This window comes from Periophthalmus magnuspinnatus, chromosome 11 (genome assembly GCF_009829125.3).
Source record: "Periophthalmus magnuspinnatus isolate fPerMag1 chromosome 11, fPerMag1.2.pri, whole genome shotgun sequence".
Lineage (NCBI taxonomy): Eukaryota > Metazoa > Chordata > Actinopteri > Gobiiformes > Gobiidae > Periophthalmus > Periophthalmus magnuspinnatus.
The window spans coordinates 29,877,257-29,899,206 of NC_047136.2; the positions used below are offsets into that span (position 1 = coordinate 29,877,257).

Sequence of the window (21,950 nt, forward strand, 5' to 3'; positions counted from 1 at the left end):
GCGAAAGTTGAACCGTGATATAGTGAGGGACTGTCGTAACGGTGGGTGTAGCGGACCAAATAGTGCAGGACTCGGGAAAGTGTTACAGTGTTTATTTAAATAGGTGACAAAATAATACAGTACGAGGGTTAATCTGGCGGTGAGCAGGAGAGAGGCCAGGATCCAGGAGCGGAACGTGGAGCGCAGCGGAGACGACGATGCGGGCAGCACCAGGGCAGGGAGCAGAGTGCACACCAGGGTCCAGGGACGTGGAGTGCGGACACAAGACAAGACAGTACCAGGGCTGGGAATCAGGGCTGGGAAGCAGGGTCGGAGCAGAACCGGGAGCGCTGGAGCTGGGACGGTCCAGAGAGCAGGATCTGAAGACACGCGTACGATCCGGCACCAAACAGGATGAAGCTACGCAGACGATCTCGCCCCGAGTGTCTGGTCCTGGCTCCTCTTATCCACGGCAGGTGGTGGTGATTGCACTGAAGGTGCGCGCGGGAGGAGCCAGGAGCTCAGCCCAGCTCCGGCAGGTGAGGGAGGGGAAGAGCAGGACAGGAGGCAAAACATGGGACTGGAAAATGCGGATTGTGACAGGGAAAACTGTATTCAAATTTCAAATGTTTAGAAATTGCAGTACAAAGGAATAGTCAATACTTGATACTATTTCAAATACCACCGTTATAAAGAACACTCTTTTTTAGACAATAGAATGTGATTTTCCACATTAAATGTTGCATTTGTGTTCTATTCCATGTGTGTTATATGTGTGTAATCCTTCAGTGTGCAGTAGGTTCACAGTGGTCCATGGGTGTATACTAGTCTATGTGTCTTATACTTGTGAAACATACAGCTCAAGATCATTATAAACATATTCAGGAAAGGTTTATTTCTGTCCTGACTTTTATACTATCAATAACTATTCAAATGAGAATCTATTTCAGTATCGATTAGTATCTGATTTTTGAGTTTTGATAATTTTGACAATCCTACTTCAAAATAAACTCCCCCAGTAGCTCTCACCTGCTGGAGAGTATTTAAAACCAAAAACCTGGCAACACATTTATAGATGAAAAAATATTAGAATCTAAATTTCTTTGGGTGTTGTAGCAATTAGCAGACCACAAAAGCTGTGTAAAGTATTTAAAGTAGAAGAATGCAGAGGACGTGCATGTACAGTCACTGGTCCTCTGTTTTTACATTAGTTTAATTTCTTTGCAGGTGCAGATGACGGGTTAGACAACTCATTTCACTAAAACATAGTTAACATCAAGGGCATAAGTTTTGGCTTCAGGGCTATTGGGTCTATTTTAGGTTGGTCTAAAAATGTTATGTGATTTCCTGTTCTCTCTTAACAGCTTGTTGCCCATTCACGTGGTGCATGAAGTGACTTTATTGTAAGTGCCACAGCACTCTGCTCCAGCGCTCACCCCTCCCCTTCACTTTGTGCTGTGGACAGAGACTCTATGCTCCAGACCACAGTACATTTTGTTCCTCAGGGTGAGGCTGAATTTATGTTTTATGGTGTAGGCCAATTTGAGAACAGGTATGATTTCGCTGATTTGACTTTACACTTTTCTTTGTGACTATGAGGTGATTGTTGTCAAATAAACAGTATTTAATTTGACACCATTAGAAAAAGACTGTAGTCATTTCCCCCTGGTGGCCCTGATCTGCCTGTGCAGGTGTTTTATCCATGTCTGCTTCTAAGCCCAGAGCAGTCCACTGCTTGTTGTGCCCTGCGTTACAAAAGGAAAAAAGGAGCCTGGGTGAGACCTTGAGTGAGCGCTCAGAGAAGTGACTGCAGGGGACAGGAGTGATGTTAAGAGTGAGCAAATCTCAGAATGGAGAGAGTGGACAATGATAACAAGAGTGATGTCTGTTCCACATCAGTTCAGAGAAAATAAAAGATTAATTCAGTTGACATAGAATGCTGTCTAGACATGCGCAGGTTAGATTTTTTTTCTGACCCAAATTAAAACCCACCCAGCTTGATAAAATGGGATCAAATGTTGAAACCCGACCCAAACCCGCGCACCTCAAAACTATTGTGTTGCCGAGGCACTTCATTGTCGTATCTGCGGGAGTGCATCTTGCGAACACTGTTTAATTTGTGTAATGTTTTAAAATCACACTTTGTTTTACTGTTTACGCTCAAATGCACTATTTAGGACCTGTTTGAAGTTGTTTACACACTCACAGGATTTAGTGCAGATAGAAGCTTTTGGAGAGTTTGGATGCAGCCCCTGGATCATGCAGGAACGGGGAACCTACCTGACCCAGTGTGTGAAGAACTTTGTGTTTGCACTGTAGCCCAAATGTCTGATCTGTGACGCGTTCACTATAAACTTTTTCTCAGATCAAAATTCTTCAGTTGTCTTAAAAAAAACAGCTTTTTAACCGTGAGTTTTGGCTCGCACTGCTCCACTCTAACTACTCTCACATGTTACATGATTAATCATGTTGTGTGCTGATTTTAATAAATTTAGTAATTAGAAGCACTTTAATTATTCCACAAATTTAAGTGAATTATTTTAAACCCTGACTAGCTATAATTTAAGTATTGAAATTGCAAAATGAATTTGTTTGACTGCATGTTCCAACTTAATCCCTGGTTAACCCTCCTACTTCCACAGATCTTCCTCGGTGATTGTATTCCACTTATAGGTTCTGGGTTTGCAGTGAAACATCTTGTTGTGGTGGAGAAAGTTGGCGGTGTGGGTGATGGAGAAAGGAGTTATCTTAGGGACTATTTGGGCTTGAGCTGATCCCATCTTCCTCATCTTCTTCATAACAATGTATGTGACGAGCTCTCTTCAGGAGATAGTGGACAGTGCATCTCATGAACACAATATGTCACGCCCCAGAACAGATATATTGTATAAGCAGTTCTTGAGGTCAAAATAAGTCCACTGTTGCTATCTGCATCTAATCATTAAGTGTTTTATTGTCAGAGAATAAGGAAGTGCACTGTTTATAAATGTGCCAGATTTTTGCACAAAATTACCCAATGAAATCAAAATACATTGCGATGTATGGTTGCTAGGCAACCAACAAGAAGTCGGCCATATTGGATTGATCAAGTGACCCTGTCCCCATACTTTGGTGTTTGACCAGATGTCACTAAAATCATCTACACAAGCTTCTTAAAAATTAGACCCCAGAGCTCAATATATACACTTGTGACATCATAAGGTGGTAGTCCAGAAGTGATCCTGTGTGTCTTTAAAGACCATTCACCTTCAGCTCAAAAGGAGATGAAAAGTCTAAATAAACAGGACCTTTGATAATATTCGATGTATTTCAGAATACAAGTCTAAACTACAAATATGTCCAGAATGAGCCCTGGGAGCATTTTACATCTGATGGAACTGGTTTAACCTCATTATACTTAAGCTTTTACAATATCTTGCCAAGTTTTTTCCTGTTTTTAATTTTGGTTTATACACAGAGGTAATTTTATAACTGTCTAATTTACAGAATACAATGCATGACAACCATAGTATTCTTAAATAAAGGTTTAAACTGTCAGATAAATGTCTTCCTTGTGCGTAAATTGTCTGTATTTTGGATAGAGTTTTCCATGTTGATGACAGAGACAGAGAAATTCTGTTCTACACTCAGCTGTACTTTCTGTATATTTGTACTTTTCTTCTCAACTTTTTTTCAACAAACTAAATGTAAAACTATGATAAATATTTAGCACAGGTACTATCCACCAAACCAAGGAGTAATTAAAATGTCATATGCACTTTGAGCTGGTGTACAAATGCCATACCAGTCTGAGAGGAGAGAGAGAGGTGAGAGAGGAGAGTGAGATGATAGAGAGGTGAGAGAGGACAGAGAGCGAAAACGAGAGAGCAAAAGGGAGAGAAGCGAGATGTGAGAGAGAGGAGAGGGAGGAGAGAGAGAGAGGAGAGAGAAAAGAGAGATAGGAAGAGACAGGACTGGATATGATTTATACTCTGAGACACTGAGGATTTAAAGTCTTCTAAAAAATTGTGACAGGAATGTGGAGAGACAGAAGAACCACAAGCTTCAACTCAAACTTCACCTGTCACTATGGACTCGGGCAGAAAAATACTGCAGGGGGTGCTATTGACTGCTCTTACAGATGTTTCACCTTAAAGTAGTGTACCTGATTTTTTCCCATGTATTTAAGCACAATGTGTCTTTGTTCAGTGCAGATATATTGTAGAAGCAGCTTTTGAGATCAAAATAGGTCTGCTGTGTGCTGTCTGCATATAATTAGAAACTTTACGGAGACTGATTTAAAAATCACAACAGCGGAACAGGCAGAAAAATGCAACTTCAAACCTATTTGAGAGAAAAGCACAGACATCTTTCCTTCCACAAATGCACAACATGCTTTCCTCTACACATTTTTCACGACTTCCGCCCAAACCACAATGCTGCCCTATGATTGGTCACAATCATAGGGCAGCATTGTGGTTTGCAAGGTTTCAGCTCTTGCTTCAAGCTGGTATGATATGCTTTTATGGACAGGGACAGTGCACAACAATACATTGACCCTAAAAAACAGGACAAACAAGATGTTTAGTGCCAGGTTATAGCAAAAATACTAATACCTACATACACTTTCACTAATGGTGCAAACTTGCTTTAATATTAGCCATTTCTTTGTCACATGTGCATACTTTTGAAAGCTTGTGCATGTTATAATCTCATTTGGCAAACTATTCCACTGACTCATAGCAACAATAGAGAAAGCTGATTTAGTGAAAGAGCTCGTACATTTTGGGGTGCTGCACTCTCCTCTAGAGGGCGCCCTGGTGACTCGAGTTGTTTTTTCTGAGCTCAGTGAGACAAACCTTCTTAGGGGAGGACTAGCAATACCATGAATCATTTTAAATAGTAGACAGATGTTTGCATATATACGCAATTTATCAAAGTTTAGAAAAGCATATTTGAAGAGGATATGACAGAAGATGGATTCTCAAGAGTTTGTGAATTCACATAAATCACAAGAATTTGTCTTGCTGACTCCTGTGAGCTGGCTTGCCTCTCCAATGATCTGACCTGTTACTTGACTTTCATATCTCCATGGAAATAGATACATTTATAACATTATGGGCAAAGCATCAAACATCACCACAGAGGGAGTGGGGGACCCTCCACTCGGAAAGTTACGTAGTGCACCTTTAAATGTTTAAATATTTTGTATATGCAAATGAAGTGTTATGCACTGTTACTGTAGTCTGCGTAGGCCTGTCACGATAATTACTATATCGACGTTCAATATATGAACGCTGGAACAATTTATTTTGAGGCTCAGTATTTATCGTGGATACTTCTTCTTTACAGTAGTTGGGAGTTTTTGCCATTTCTGTGTAATAGGGTCAGATTTGAGCTGTAGAATAATTAACTGCTATGGCTAATTATTGGTTCTTTTTGCCATTTATTTGTTGTAGCTCAGGCTTTTTAATGATACTGTCATTATCTTGCTGTGTGTCAGTGGCTTTTGTGTAAGTATTTTCAATATTATGTTTATCGTAATATTCCACTGTAGCAATATAGCATGCTTGAAAAAGTATGTGCTGTGTATGTGTATATGTTTTGTTTATTTTTATTTCCCCCACAGCGTACTGTCCCTGCATCTCAGAGCAGCCTGGTCTTGCAGCCTCTTCTCTCTGACACTGAGTACAAAGTGGCTCTGACTCCTATTTACTCTGAGGGAGATGGGCCCACCTCTGCCCGCTCTGCCCGCACACGTGAGTCTACACTTTATACATCTTCACCCATGTGTTATAACATACAGACTATCACAGGATATAAAAGGGTCTCCAAATGAGTCAGACCCAGCGTATAAAAGGGTATGAGACAGCACCCAGGTGTTATACCCATAGACATTACAGATGGACACAGCTAGTCCACTCACTACATTCCAAATATGAAGTGGAAATAGGTGCAAATAGCCTCCGAGTGTGGATCCAGTTCACTTTCCATAAAAAAAAAAAAAAAAGAAGGTAGATTTACACATTGGCCCAGAATACTCAAAATTAATAAATGAAAAAAACATCCATTTCAGTTTGTGAATGTAAAATGCATAACTGCAGTCTTATAAGATTTCTTATAAGGATAATAAAGTGTACCTCAATCTCTCTCTCCACAGTCCCTCTGTCTGCTCCTAAAAACCTGCGTGTGTCTGAGGAATGGTACAATCGCTTCAGGATCAGCTGGGACGTCCCACCTTCTCCCACCATGGGATACCGCATTGTCTACCAGCCTGTGTCCGGTAAGAGAAGACCAGGACTGAACCAGGACTGAACCAGATCTGAACTAGGACTAAACCAGGATAGGACCAGGTCTAAATCAGTTAGTAAGGAAAACAAGACTAAAGCAGGAGTAAAATAGGTTAAAAGCTAAACTATACGAGGACTAAAACAGGCCTGAACCAGGTCTAAAGCTGGGATTCAGTTAGGAAAAGAGCTAGGTTGTTTTCACATGTCACTGCGCTCTGTAGATTTAGTTCTGTTTACTTCACTGTTGGGTTGTGTTAGGGTTATTTCACATGTGGCGTGCATTATTCACCCCAAACACCGCTCCACAGCGAGAGAGGAACGACTGCTGAGTTCACACCAAGGCTAACACTTAAAATGGACAAAATCTCTGTCTGCTAATCTCCAGGCAGAGACAATTTGTATCCTGCCATTATGCTTCTTCATTTGTCCATATCTTTGTTACTTTGTTTTTTTGTTTGTTACTTTTGTCCTTATTGTTGTATTTTTCTTTTTGTATATTTAGCCCCTGGTCCAGCCCTGGAGACCTTCGTTGGGGAGGATGTGAACACCATGCTGATCCTGAACCTGCTCAGTGGAATGGAATACAGTGTCAAAGTGATCGCTTCGTATACCACAGGGTCCAGTGACGCTCTGACAGGGAGGGCCAAAACATGTAAGGAAACCAGGACTGAACCAGGACTGAACCAGGACTGAACCAGGACTGAACCAAAACTGAACCAGGACTGAACAAGGACTGAACCAGGACTGAACCAAGACTGAACCAAGACTGAACCAGGACTGAGCCAGGACTGAACCAAGACGGAAACAGGACTGAAACAGAACTGAACCAGGACTAGACAAGAACTAGACCTGGAATACTTGAGGAATATAATGCCAAAAATTATCACTTCATTTGCAAAATAAACCCACTGTATTGCAAAGAGAGGTTAAAATGTGGGGTAGAGGCACATAGCAGTGAAATAATTGCATAAAAAGCTGCCTATAAACAGGAAGTCGTTTTGTGTTTACGTTAGCTTTAGCTTCATCCACGTCTCACAGCACCACATTACTAAATGTCTTTTTGTGTATTTCTGAGATAGGCCTTATGATTAAGGGTATAATTCAGTTACTATTTTGGTCCCGAAACAGAACCCATAAAATCTCTCCAAGATGACCCAGTCTGAGAAACAGAGTCAGTCGAAATATATGAACTTAATCTGTGACATGCCTAAAAGGTCAATCCTAGGACCCCTCATGTCCAGTTTCTACATGGTGCTGTTAAGCCATTTAATTTGCAGCAATAATGTGTCCTATTACAATCACACCACAGGGTCCTGTCAAGCCAAACAGGGCAAAAGATGAACAAACCAGGACTAAGCCAGGACTAAAACAGGACTAAATCAGGACTGAATTAAGACTAAAGCAGCAATGAAAAGGATTCTAAAGAAGCTATAAAAGATGTCTCTTCTAAGGGACCAACTGTATAGAGGTACCATGCAATCTTTTAGTTTTAAATTAGACAAACTGAGGTGAAGCTTGAAGCTATGGTTCATTACAAGATAAACTCAAAATGGGGCTTTCCTCTTCACATGTACAAATAAATAGTATAGCAAGACACATCTCTTCACCATAATACACCATATTTTTCATGTTTTTAAATGTGTTGTTTTTATGTTTTTTCTTCTCATTGTGTTGCAGTGTACCTGGGAGTGAACAACCTCAGGGTTTATACAACCAAAGTCAACAGTTTGTGTGTCCAGTGGCAACCCCACCGCCACGCCAGTGCCTACAGGGTTAATATAGAGGCTCTGTCCAGTAAGTACTACTAGTACTACCACTATAGTACAAATACTGCAGTACTGTACACACCAGCACCGGCAGTGAGTACGTTGTTGATAATACACATTATATTTCCATCTGACAGACTAATTACCATGTGGTTAACCTCTGATTACACCAGCACATCCAAACACATACTATAGTGTTTGTGATCACTACAAATGGTTGTAATAAGTATATGGTGGAGACAGTACACATTTTTCAAGCCATCTTGAGTTCTGATCAGGTTTATGATGGCACTACCTTACATCTGTCTGAAGGGAGAAGCTAACTACACTGAGACTAACCTGTATTTGTTAGTGTCTGTCTGTTAGCTAAATCTATTAAACTATACAAAAAGCGTCATTTATCAAATGTTTGGTCATATGGCAAACAGATAAAAAGTGAAGCAAAAACCTGACACAATTTTTCATAGAGACACTAAGGAAGATGCTGCACAGTTTTAGTCCTGTGAATAAATATGTAAAATGAGACGTTTTTTGTCAACATGTACAAAATTTGAGGTGGAGGAAAATCATGTGAAGTTGTTTAGCAGGTGCTGCCAAATTTATTACAACTATGAGATGTCTGTGTAGACCCTCAGTCATCCAGGTCTGATCCATAGCAAACAATGAAGTCAAATCTGTCAACTGGACGAATCTTGTAGGAGTGAAGATGTTTCGATGCTCATCCAAGCCACTTCTTCAGTTCTGGTCAGATTGCTGGTGGCCACTGCCTTAAATCTATCTGAGGAGAGGGGCCAACCACACTGAAACTGTAAACAGCTATTGTCTCCAGTTTCAGCTGAAACTACCCTATTCAGCCCTTAACGACCCTGCTATTGTTCTCATTGTTCTGGGTCTGAGGATGGAGTTGTAGATGGGGGAGAGATTATGTCTCAGGCCCCCATTTCTGTTTAAGGAAGGATTTTCTTTCCTAACAAAAATAGCTTCTTTAACTCCTCTCTCAAACCATTTCTTTTCTCTGGCTAAGATTTGAACTTCATTATCTTCAAAGGAGTGGTTAGTGTCTTTGAGATGGAGCTGCACGGCGGACTGGGGTCCAGAGGAACTCTCCTGCCGGTGTTGGTACATCCTCTTATGGAGTGGCTGTTTAGTTTCTCCAATGTAACGCTCACTGCACTCTTCACTACACTGAATGGAGTAGACTACATTACTTTCTTTATGGCTCGGGGTTTTGTCCTTTGGGTGAACCAGTTTTTGCCTTAAAGTGTTTGTGGGTTTGAAAAAGACAGGAATCTCGTACTGTCTGAAAATTCTCTGAAGTTTCAGACTCACCCGCTGTGTAAGGAATCGTAACACCTCTCCTTCAAGGTTCAGATTCCCTGTTGTCCTGTTTTTTAGCTCTGTTTGATCTATTGAAGGCCCATTTTGGATATCCACAAGCAGAGAGGGCTTTCTCCACATGTTCCTCCTCCTTTACTTTTCCCTCTGTATTAGTAGGCACCACTTGATCTCTGTGGTGTAGTGTCCGGATCACTCTGAGTTTGTGCTGCAGTGGATGGTGTGAATCAAACAGCAGGTATTGGTCCGTATGTGTAGGCTTCCTGTAAACGTCTACCTGGAGTCGCCTGTCCTCTCCTATTGTTACTGCACAATCTAAAAAGGCCAGTTTGTTCTCCTTAGCTTCTCCCCGTGTGAACTTGATGTTTGGATCCACAGCATTAATATGTGCAGTAAAAGGCTCCAGATCCTGAATTTTGATTTTGGTCCAGTTGTCATCCACATATCAAAACCAATGTGTGGGTGAAGTACCTGGAAATTAGGCCAAAGCCTCCTGTTCAAATTGTTCCATGTATAAATTAGCCATGATAGGAGAAGCAGGTGAGCCCATGGCACAGCCATGGATTTGCCTGTAGAAGTTTCCTCTAAACTGGAAATATGTGGTATTAAGACAAATTTCCAGCAGTTTGTAGATTTGGTCCGGTGTGAGTTTAGTTCTCTCTTCTATCTTAGTATCCTGCAGTAGTCTCCTCTTTCCTGCCTCCACTGCTACTGATATGGGGATACAAGTGAAAAGAGACGTCACATCAAATGAGACCATGGTCTCATCCGGATCAAATTGGAGATGCTTGATTTTATTCACAAATTCAGCTGTGTTCTCAATATGGTGCTCCGTGTTGCCCACCAGAGGAGGCAGGATGGTCTTCAGATGTTTGGCCACATTGTATGTGATAGAATCAACACTACATACAATGGGTCTGAGGGGTACTCCTTCTTTGTGGATCTTAAGGGGGGCATAGATACAAGGAATGGAACCAGGATAGAGTCTGTAATACAGCTGTCTATCAATGGCTTCCTCCTTCTCCAGCTTCTGTAAGCAGTCTATGATTTTCTTCTTGTACCCACTGGTAGGGTCTTGTTTCAGCAGTTCATAGGTGGCGGTGTCACTGAGGAGGCTGTTCACTTTAGCCTTGTAATCAGCTGAGTTCAGGATCACGGTGCATCTCCCTTTGTCAGCTGGCAAAATGTTGATGCTGTGGTCCTTTTCTAGAGCAGTGAGAGCCTTCCTTTCGTCTGATGTTATGTTGGAGGGACCCATTGTATGTAGTGTTGATTCTATCACATACAATGTGGCTCAATATCTGAAGACCATCCTAGCTCCTCTGGTGGGCAACACAGAGCACCATATTGAGAACACAGCTGAATTTGTGAGCAAAATCAAGCATCTTCAGTTTGATTCAGATGAGACCATGGTTTCATTTGATGTGACCTCTCTTTTCACTTGTATCCCCATATCAGTAGTGGTGGAGGCAGCAAAGAGGAAGCTACTGCAGGATACTAAGCTAGAAGAGAGAACTAAACTCACACTGGACCAAATCTGCAAACTGCTGTAGAGACTGAGACCCTAGCCCATTGAGACCAAATCAAGACCATCTTTGTAATTTTCTATATTTATTTATATTTTACGATCATTTGGGAACATGTATATGACAGTTTTCTTTATAAATCTACATTTCATCTGATTAATGCTGATTTAACTTTCAACTAAGTCAAACAAACTGCACTGTACTAAAACACTCTGCACCCCTTTTTTCGACTCTCACTCACATTTTGAGAATCCTTGTTTTCAAGCCAACTTCCATCTGCACTTTACAAAAAACTGCTTCAAAATGAGTAGGATTTTTAACACGTGCCATGAATGGAGTTACATTCTCTTCCTAGATATGCAGTGATATTTACTAGCCTCTGCACATTTACCACCATATACAGTATCCATTTACCACACCAAATAAAAACTGTGACAAATAAGCCATAAATGGAGCTGTCTTCCGTGCAGACACTGTAGCATAAGTTTGGATTTGGTTTTGCTCTGAGTTTTGTCTTGCTCTTGCTTCGGTGCGTAATGAAGAGGAAGCCTATGTGCACTATACGCAGGGAGGATGGAGAGGGAAAAGGCGAGGAGTGGTGCACTGACATAAAGAACACGAACAGATAGGATGTTTAAAAAAATTTAAGACATTCCAAATTCTGCGTCATGTTGAGGGATAAGACGCAGGGTGTGTGTGTGTACTGATGTGCCACGCAGTGTCCGCTGGGTCCAAACAAGGGACAGGTGGCTTTGAGAAGAATTAGTACAAGTTTATAACTGACAGCCACGACCATAATGAAATGTGATCACACTCGCAAAATCTCAGACCTCGATTTCCAGTGCTCTCGAGTACATGACAAGACTAAGTCCAAGCACTCTTGAGTCTAAGACCAAGACTGAATCCACATGTGCTCAAGTCTGAAACGGGAGAAACCTTGAGAAATGCCTCGAGACCAAGACCGGTCTCAAGTACTACGGCACTAGTTTTATGGCAGAAATAAAACCTGCACTTCCGTAAGGTAAATTACATACAACATGCCAAAAATTGCACAAGCTATTTTTAAGTTTATACTGGCAGTTTAGCCCCTGGGATAATAACTGAGGGCCTGAGTCATATTTTGAATAATCGTCTGGGGCCCAAATGGGTGCTCTCACACCTGTTAGCCCATTGGCTTGCACTATTGTATCCCCATTTAAGTTTAAAGATGGACTGTTTTTCTAACAATAATAGCCTCTCCCATATCACCTCTTTAGTATTGTTTATTTGTTTACTTCCAGATGGGCAGAAGCAGGAGGTAAAACTGGGCGGAGGCACTGGGCGTCACTGCTTCACAAACCTCAAACCAAACTCTCAGTACAAAGTCAGTGTTTACGCTCAGCTGCAAGATGGGACGGAGGGCCCCGCAGTGACCGTCAACGACAAAACACGTGAGAGAATTATTATACTGAATGTACTCCACATATACTTTCATATAAAGAAACTATAAATGCACGAGGGATGCACTGTTCCAGCCTTTTCAATTCCAATACAATACTTTGACGTTAAAAGGACCATATTACACTATATTCTGGTCTATGTTACAATGTTTCCTCATCACAAACAGACTTGTAGTTTCATTCACATGTTTTTGGTGTGAATGAAACAAAGCAGTGAGGAAATGCATTAACGCAGAAACTCCATGATTCTTTTTTCTTTGCAGTTCCTGTTCCAACTCCGCCTCCGACCAATCCACCCACAACAACTCCATTACCCACAATCCCTGCTGCCAAAGAGGGTACGACACATCAAATCTCCTCTCAGTAAACTGTGTGGAGATAGTACTAGCAGCTGTAGTACATTATTAGTGTTAGTATTGGACGCCAAAGGCAGCCAAAACAGACCAGGTTCTGATGTCCATAGTAGTTACAGTAGTAGTATTTACAGTAGTAGTATTTGCAGTAATAGTAGTTGAACTTGTATTCCACATTGTGTAAGGCAGCCAGAGCAGGAGTGTTTTTGATGTGGTCATGGTAGTTACAGTAGTAGCATTTGCCATAGTAGTATTTGCAGTTGTAATATTTTCAGTAGTACTAGTAGTACTTGTAGTACTTGCACCCCACAGTGTATAAAGCAGCAAAAGCAGACCTGGTCTTCCTGTAGTAGTTCTTAGATTAGTTACAGATGTAGTATTTGCAGCAATAGTATATACAGTAGAAGCATTTGTAATAATAATATTTGTAGTAGTATTTGTAGTAGTAGTATTTGCATCTGTATCCTATAGTGTGTAAAGCAGCTAAAGCAAAGCTGGTCATCCTGTAGTAGTGGTTGGAGTTGTTACAGAAGTAGTCTTTGCAGTAGTAGTATTTGCAGCAATTGTATTTGCAGTAGTAGAACTTATACTTGTAGCCCACAGTGTATAAGACAGCCAAAGCAGATCTGGTCGTAGTAGTATTTGTAGAATTTGCAGTAGTAATTACAGTAGTAGTGTCTGAAATAGTATTTGCAGTAACAATATTTGAGATAGTATTTGCAGTAGTACTTACAGTAGTAGCATTTTCAGTAGTAGTGTTCAAAGTAGTATTTTCAGTAGTTGTACTTGTATCCCACAGTGTGTAAAGCGGCTAAAGCAGACCTGGTTTTCCTGGTTGATGGATCCTGGAGCATCGGAGACGAGAACTTCCTGAAGATCATTGGGTTCCTGTACAGCACCACTGGAGCTCTGGACCAGATCGGACCGGAGGGGACCCAGGTAAGACCAGGTTTAAACCAGGTTTTGACCAGGTTTAGGTCATGTTTAGACCAGGGTTAGACCTCATTTAGACCATGGTTAGACTGGGTTTAGTCTGGGTTTAATGCAGTATTTAGTTCCAAACGTTTTTTCAGTGCAGATCTGGTTTAGATCTGATATGTAATAAAGGTTGAATTAAATATGGGGCAGCTGGTAATAGAAGTTTTATTTTAGTCCTTATATAGTCCTGATTTAGACCTGGTTTAGTCCTTATTTAGACCGTGTTTAGTCCTTATTTAGACCTGGTTTAGTCCTTATTTAGACCTGGTTTAGTCCTTATTTATACCTGGTTTAGTCCTTATTTAGACCTGGTTTAGTCCTTATTTAGACGTGGTTTAGTCCTTATTTTGACCTGGTTTAGTCCTTATTTTGACCTGGTTTACACCTTATTTAGACCGTATTTAGTCCTTATTTAGACCTGGTTTAGTCCTTATTTAGACCGTGTTTAGTCCTTATTTGGACCGTGTTTAGTCCTTATTTAGACCGCGTTTAGTCCTTATTTAGACCTGGTTTAGTCCTTATTTAGACCGTATTTAGTCCTTATTTAGACCGTGTTTAGTCCTTATTTAGACCGTGTTTAGTCCTTATTTGGACCGTGTTTAGTCCTTATTTAGACCTGGTTTAGTCCTTTAGACCTGGTTTAGTCCTTATTTAGACCTGGTTTAGTCCTTATTTAGACCGTGTTTAGTCCTTATTTAGATCTGGTTTAGTCCTTATTTAGACCTGGTTTAGTCCTTAGTTAGACCTGGTTTAGTCCTTATTTAGACCTGGTTTAGTCCTTATTTAGACCGTGTTTAGTCCTTATTTAGACCGTGTTTAGTCCTTATTTAGAGCGTGCTTAGTTCTTACTTAGACCTGGTTTAGTTGTTATTTAGACCTGGTTTAGTCCTTATGTAGACCTGGTTTAGTCCTTATTTAGACCTGGTTTAGTCCTTATTTAGACCGTGCTTAGTCCTTATTTAGACCGTGTTTAGTCTTTATTTAGACCGTATTTAGTCCTTATTTAGACCGTGTTTAGTCCTTATTTATACCGTGTTTAGTCGTTATTTAGACCGTGTTTAGTCCTTATTTAGACCGTGTTTAGTCCTTATTTAGACCGTGTTCAGTCCTTATTTAGACCTGGTTTAGTCCTTATTTAGACAGTGTTTAGTCCTTATTTATACCTGGTTTAGTCCTTATTTAGACCTGGTTTAGTCCTTAGTTAGACCTGGTTTAGTCCTTATTTAGACCTGGTTTAGTCCTTATTTAGACCGTGTTTAGTCCTTATTTAGACCGTGTTTAGTCCTTATTTAGACAGTGTTTAGTCCTTATTTAGAGCGTGCTTAGTTCTTACTTAGACCTGGTTTAGTCCTTATTTAGACCTGGTTTAGTCCTTATTTAGACCGTGCTTAATCCTTATTTAGACCGTGTTTAGTCTTTATTTAGACCGTATTTAGTCCTTATTTAGACCGTGTTTAGTCCTTATTTAGACCGTGTTTAGTCCTTATTTAGACCGTGTTTAGTCCTTATTTAGACCTGGTTTAGTCCTTATTTAGACAGTGTTTAGTCCTTATTTAGACCTGGTTTAGTCCTTATTTAGACCTGGTTTAGTCTTTATTTAGACCGTGTTTAGTCCTTATTTAGACCTGGTTTAGTCCTTATTTAGACCATGTTTAGTCCTTATTTAGACCTGATTTACACCTTATTTAGACCGTATTTAGACCTGGTTTAGTACTTATTCAGACAGTGTTTAGTCCTTATTTAGACCTGGTTTAGTCCTTATATAGACCTGGTTTAGTCCTTATTTAGAGCGTGCTTAGTCCTTACTTAGACCTGGTTTAGTCGTTATTTAGACCTGGTTTAGTCCTTATGTAGACCTGGTTTAGTCCTTATTTAGACCTGGTTTAGTCCTTATTTAGACCGTGCTTAGTCCTTATTTAGACCGTGTTTAGTCTTTATTTAGACCGTATTTAGTCCTTATTTAGACCGTGTTTAGTCCTTATTTAGACCTGGTTTAGTCCTTATTTAGACCGTGTTTAGTCCTTGTTTAGACCTGGTTTAGTCCTTTTTTAGACCTGGTTTAGTCCTTATTTAGACCTGGTTTAGTCCTTATTTTGACCTGGTTTAGTCCTTATTTTGACCTGGTTTACACCTTATTTAGACCGTATTTAGTCCTTATTTAGACCTGGTTTAGTCCTTATTTAGACAGTGTTTAGTCCTTATTTATACCTGGTTTAGTCCTTATTTAGACCTGGTTTAGTCCTTAGTTAGACCTGGTTTAGTCCTTATTTAGACCACGTTTAGTCCTTATTTAGACCATATTTAGTCCTTATTTAGACCTGGTTTAGTCCTTATTTAGACCTGGTTTAGTCCTTATTTAGACCTGGTTTAGTCCTTATTTAGACAGTGTTTAGTCCTTATTTAGACCTGGTTTAGTCCTTATTTAGACCATGTTTAGTCCTTATTTGGACCTGGTTTAGTCCTTATTTAGACCATGTTTAGTCCTTATTTATACCTGCTTTTGTCCTTATTTAGACCGTGTTTAGTCCTTATTTAGACCGTGTTTAGTCCTTATTTAGACCTGGTTTAGTCCTTATTTAGACCTGGTTTAGACCTTATTTAGACCGTATTTAGTCCTTATTTAGACCTGGTTTAGTCCTTATTCAGACAGTGTTTAGTCCTTATTTAGACCTGGTTTAGTCCTTATTTAGACCGTGCTTAGTCCTTATTTAGACCGTGTTTAGTCTTTATTTAGACCGTATTTAGTCCTTATATAGACCTGGTTTAGTCCTTATTTAGAGCGTGCTTAGTCCTTACTTAGACCTGGTTTAGTCGTTATTTAGACCTGGTTTAGTCCTTATGTAGACCTGGTTTAGTCCTTATTTAGACCTTGTTTAGTCCTTATTTAGACCGTGCTTAGTCCTTATTTAGACCGTGTTTAGTCTTTATTTAGACCGTGTTTAGTCCTTATTTAGACCTGGTTTAGTCATTATTTAGACTGTGTTTAGTCCTTATTTTGACCTGGTTTACACCTTATTTAGACCGTATTTAGTCCTTATTTAGACCTGGTTTAGTCCTTATTTAGACCGTGTTTAGTCCTTATTTGGATCGTGTTTAGTCCTTATTTAGACCGTGTTTATTCCTTATTTAGACCTGGTTTAGTCCTTATTTAGACCTGGTTTAGTCCTTATTTATACCTTGTTTAGTCCTTTTTTAGACCTGGTTTAGTCCTTATTTAGACCTGGTTTAGTCCTTATTTTGACCTGGTTTAGTCCTTATTTTGACGTGGTTTACACCTTATTTAGACCGTATTTAGTCCTTATTTAGACCTGGTTTAGTCCTTATTTAGACAGTGTTTAGTCCTTATTTATACCTGGTTTAGTCCTTATTTAGACCTGGTTTAGTCCTTATTTAGACCACGTTTAGTCCTTATTTAGACCATATTTAGTTCTTATTTAGACCTGGTTTAGTCCTTATTTAGACCTGGTTTAGTCCTTATTTAGACAGTGTTTAGTCCTTATTTAGACCGTGTTTAGTCCTTATTTAGACCTGGTTTAGTCCTTATTTAGACCTGGTTTAATCCTTATTTAGACCTGGTTTAGACCTTATTTAGACTGTATTTAGTCCTTATTTAGACCATGTTTAGTCCTTATTTAGACCTGGTTTAGTCCTTCTTTAGACCTGGTTTAGTCCTTATTTAGACTGTGTTTAGTCCTTATTTAGACAGTGTTTAGTCCTTATTTATACCTGGTTTAGTCCTTATTTATACCTGGTTTAGTCCTTATTTAGACCTGGTTTAGTCCTTATTTAGACCTGGATTAGACCTTATTTAGACTGTATTTAGTCCTTATTTAAACCTGGTTTAGTCCTTATTTAGACCTGGTTTAGTCCTTATTTAGACCTGGTTTAGTCCTTATTTAGACCTGGTTTAGTCCTTATTTAGACTGTGTTTAGTCCTTATTTAGACAGTGTTTAGTCCTTATTTATACCTGGTTTAGTCCTTATTTATACCTGGTTTAGTCCTTATTTAGACCTGGTTTAGTCCTTATTTAGACCTGGATTAGACCTTATTTAGACTGTATTTAGTCCTTATTTAAACCTGGTTTAGTCCTTATTTAGACCTGGTTTAGTCCTTATTTAGACCTGGTTTAGTCCTTATTTAGACCTGGTTTAGTCCTTATTTAGACCGTGTTTAGTCCTTCTTTAGACCGTGTTTAGTTCTTCTTTAGACCTGGTTTAGTCCTTATTTAGACCTGGTTTAGTCCTTATTTAGACAGTGTTTAGTCCTTATTTAGACCTGGTTTAGTCCTTATTTAGACCATGTTTAGTCCTTATTTGGACCTGGTTTAGTCCTTATTTAGACCATGTTTAGTCCTTATTTATACCTGCTTTTGTCCTTATTTAGACCGTGTTTAGTCCTTATTTAGACCGTGTTTAGTCCTTATTTAGACCTGGTTTAGTCCTTATTTAGACCTGGTTTAGACCTTATTTAGACCGTATTTAGTCCTTATTTAGACCTGGTTTAGTCCTTATTCAGACAGTGTTTAGTCCTTATTTAGACCTGGTTTAGTCCTTATTTAGACCGTGCTTAGTCCTTATTTAGACCGTGTTTAGTCTTTATTTAGACCGTATTTAGTCCTTATATAGACCTGGTTTAGTCCTTATTTAGAGCGTGCTTAGTCCTTACTTAGACCTGGTTTAGTCGTTATTTAGACCTGGTTTAGTCCTTATGTAGACCTGGTTTAGTCCTTATTTAGATCTGGTTTAGTCCTTATTTAGACCGTGCTTAGTCCTTATTTAGACCGTGTTTAGTCTTTATTTAGACCGTGTTTAGTCTTTATTTAGACCTGGTTTAGTCATTATTTAGACTGTGTTTAGTCCTTATTTTGACCTGGTTTACACCTTATTTAGACCGTATTTAGTCCTTATTTAGACCTGGTTTAGTCCTTATTTAGACCGTGTTTAGTCCTTATTTGGATCGTGTTTAGTCCTTATTTAGACCGTGTTTATTCCTTATTTAGACCTGGTTTAGTCCTTATTTAGACCTGGTTTAGTCCTTATTTATACCTTGTTTAGTCCTTTTTTAGACCTGGTTTAGTCCTTATTTAGACCTGGTTTAGTCCTTATTTTGACCTGGTTTAGTCCTTATTTTGACCTGGTTTACACCTTATTTAGACCGTATTTAGTCCTTATTTAGACCTGGTTTAGTCCTTATTTAGACAGTGTTTAGTCCTTATTTATACCTGGTTTAGTCCTTATTTAGACCTGGTTTAGTCCTTATTTAGACCACGTTTAGTCCTTATTTAGACCATATTTAGTTCTTATTTAGACCTGGTTTAGTCCTTATTTAGACCTGGTTTAGTCCTTATTTAGACAGTGTTTAGTCCTTATTTAGACCGTGTTTAGTCCTTATTTAGACCTGGTTTAGTCCTTATTTAGACCTGGTTTAATCCTTATTTAGACCTGGTTTAGACCTTATTTAGACTGTATTTAGTCCTTATTTAGACCATGTTTAGTCCTTATTTAGACCTGGTTTAGTCCTTCTTTAGACCTGGTTTAGTCCTTATTTAGACTGTGTTTAGTCCTTATTTAGACAGTGTTTAGTCCTTATTTATACCTGGTTTAGTCCTTATTTATACCTGGTTTAGTCCTTATTTAGACCTGGTTTAGTCCTTATTTAGACCTGGATTAGACCTTATTTAGACTGTATTTAGTCCTTATTTAAACCTGGTTTAGTCCTTATTTAGACCTGGTTTAGTCCTTATTTAGACCTGGTTTAGTCCTTATTTAGACCTGGTTTAGTCCTTATTTAGACCGTGTTTAGTCCTTCTTTAGACCGTGTTTAGTTCTTCTTTAGACCGTGTTTAGTCCTTCTTTAGACCGTGTTTAGTCCTTCTTTAGAACGTGTTTAGTCCTTATTTAGACCTGGTTTAGTCCTTATTTAGACCTGGTTTAGTCCTTATTTAGACCGTGTTTAGTCCTTATTTAGACAGTGTTTAGTCCTTATTTAGACCGTATTTAGTCCTTATCAGTCCTGTTTTGGTCCTTGCTTGCTTGTCTGTTTAGTCTTGTTTTAGTCCTTGTTTAATCCTGGTTCAGTACACGTCTTGATTTAGTCCTTGTTTAGTCCAGGTCCAGTACACGTCTTGATTTTGTCCTTGTATAGTCCAGGTTCAGTACACGTCTTGATTTAGTCCTTGTTTAGTCCAGGTTCAGTACATGTCTTGATTTAGTCCTTGTTTAGTTCAGGTTCAGTACATGTCTTGATTTTGTCCTTGTATAGTCCAGGTTCAGTACACGTCTTGATTTAGTCCTTGTATAGTCCAGGTTCAGTACATGTCTTGATTTAGTCCTTGTTTACTCCAGGTCCAGTACATGTCTCTACATTTTTCTTGCCTGGTGTTTCTCAGGTGGCCATCGCTCAGTTCAGTGACGACGCTCGCACTGAGTTTAAACTGAATTCTTACAGTGACAAAGAGAAACTACTGGATGCCATTAATCGCATCTCCTACAAGGGCGGGAACACCAAGACTGGTGAGAGAGTCATTTCATTGTTACTTTGGAGTGACATCATGCTGGGGGATAGTGCATGTATGTCTTGGAGGAATGTTGAGCAGTTACCACAGTGATACTATGTACGCATTAGCAAACAGCCAAAAAAGAAAATACCTAAAAAATCTCAAGACAAAATGCAATATGAAGTTAAACAGCACATTTTCAGGAGCCTGTGATAAGTCAGAGTTTAATTTTACACAAAAGGATGAGAGTAACTAACTGAGAAAAAACTTTTGGCTAATGCTAGCTGGCTGTTATTTGAGAGACACTTGTTTAACAGCACACAATTGCTCACCTGTTGTAGTTCCAGATAGTTCTAGTCAGTTCTTTATGGTTAGATTGTGGTAAAACAAAGCTCAGATTTAAGTCTAACTTGAGTAACACAGCTTCAGACAGAGCAGTGCCTCCAGTTAGCTTCACCTCCTAGGGAATGTAGATGATGTAAAATATTTAGTATCTGCACAGCTGTTTTTTTTGCCTCTCTGCCAAAGCTTTGTCCCGTTTCAAGTTTTCATCCCTTTAGCTGAAAATTACCTTTTAACCTTCTTTGAATTTGGACTGATTATGAAATTATTATTATTTATTTATTATTTTTTATTTATTTATTTTTTAGATCTGTAACAGCTTTTACCTATTCATTAAAATTGACAAAACATTGACTTGAATTCAAATAGCTCCCTCTACTGGACACCTTAATTTTGCAGTTCTGTAGTACATAGAAATAGCCAGTAGATGGAGCCGAAGTGCATCTTACGTACACATATATTTCTTAAATGATATTCATTCTTTAAACTTTAAACTCTAGTGTGGTACAATACAAAAAAATTCAAGCACAATACTGATTCTGATACCATGATAATAATAAAGCAGCACTTTCTTTATTCAATAGAATGTGATTTTTTACATTAAATGTTAGTAGTTTTCCATTTCTATTCCCATGTGTCTTATATCTGTGTAATCCCTCAGTGTCCCGATAGGTTCCATAGTGCTCCATGGGTTTATACTAGTCTATGTGTCTTATATTTGTTCTGATACAGCTCAAGATCATTCTAAAGAAATTTAAGAAATATTCATTTCTGTCCTGTGAATGTGACTTTTTTGTATTTCGTAGTTTTAGTATTGATAAGTATCTGATTCTTGATCCTTTTGACAAACCTATCCCATTCCCACCGTGTTTCGCCATACTTTGTTCTGAATACCTGGGTTACGGTCTTTGCTCCATCCTTCCTCTGAGCATTGACTAAGATGGCTCTTGTATTATGCTCAGGTCGGGCTATCCAGCACGTGAGGGAGCAGATCTTCACCTCAGAGGGGGGTGTGAGGAGAGGGGTCCCAAGGGTCCTGGTGGTTCTCACGGATGGACGTTCCCAGGACGACGTCAACAAGGTCTCCAAGGAGCTGCAGATGGAAGGTACATTAACATGAAATTCTACCAAGTGCATACTGATAGTTTTCAGATTCTTGAATGTGATGATGTCAGTTGGGGGTAAGTGACAATTTTCTCTATTGTACTGAGATTATTATTATTGTCCATTGTATACTTTTACCATGAAATATGCACAAGTGTCGACCCTGATCATTTCTATCAGTGACTAGACCCAAGAACTCACTGTATTACAATACAAATCTGCTTTTTAACAATATTCTTTTTATCTGCCCCCATCTGTGTTAAATATTACTGGCCTAGAATGTTGTGACGTCATCTGAAACCAAGCAATACAGCCAGGAGCCAAAACAATATGACCACTGGAAACACAGAACCAAGGAGCTG

General features: G+C 39.2%; 1 protein-coding gene across 3 annotated transcripts in view; it reads left to right on the forward strand.

The window, feature by feature from the left end:
- LOC117378761 (collagen alpha-1(XIV) chain-like) overlaps positions 1 to 21,950 on the forward strand; it is a 141,065-nt gene that overhangs the window by 78,431 nt on the left and 40,684 nt on the right. For all 3 annotated transcript variants that reach the window (XM_055225455.1, XM_055225457.1, XM_055225458.1), the window contains 9 exons: positions 5,588 to 5,717; positions 6,119 to 6,241; positions 6,751 to 6,900; positions 7,926 to 8,042; positions 12,156 to 12,305; positions 12,578 to 12,652; positions 13,467 to 13,606; positions 20,035 to 20,158; positions 21,447 to 21,590. In XM_055225455.1, coding sequence (XP_055081430.1) covers positions 5,588 to 5,717; positions 6,119 to 6,241; positions 6,751 to 6,900; positions 7,926 to 8,042; positions 12,156 to 12,305; positions 12,578 to 12,652; positions 13,467 to 13,606; positions 20,035 to 20,158; positions 21,447 to 21,590 — 1,153 coding nt within the window. The remainder of the gene's footprint in view (positions 1 to 5,587; positions 5,718 to 6,118; positions 6,242 to 6,750; positions 6,901 to 7,925; positions 8,043 to 12,155; positions 12,306 to 12,577; positions 12,653 to 13,466; positions 13,607 to 20,034; positions 20,159 to 21,446; positions 21,591 to 21,950) is intronic.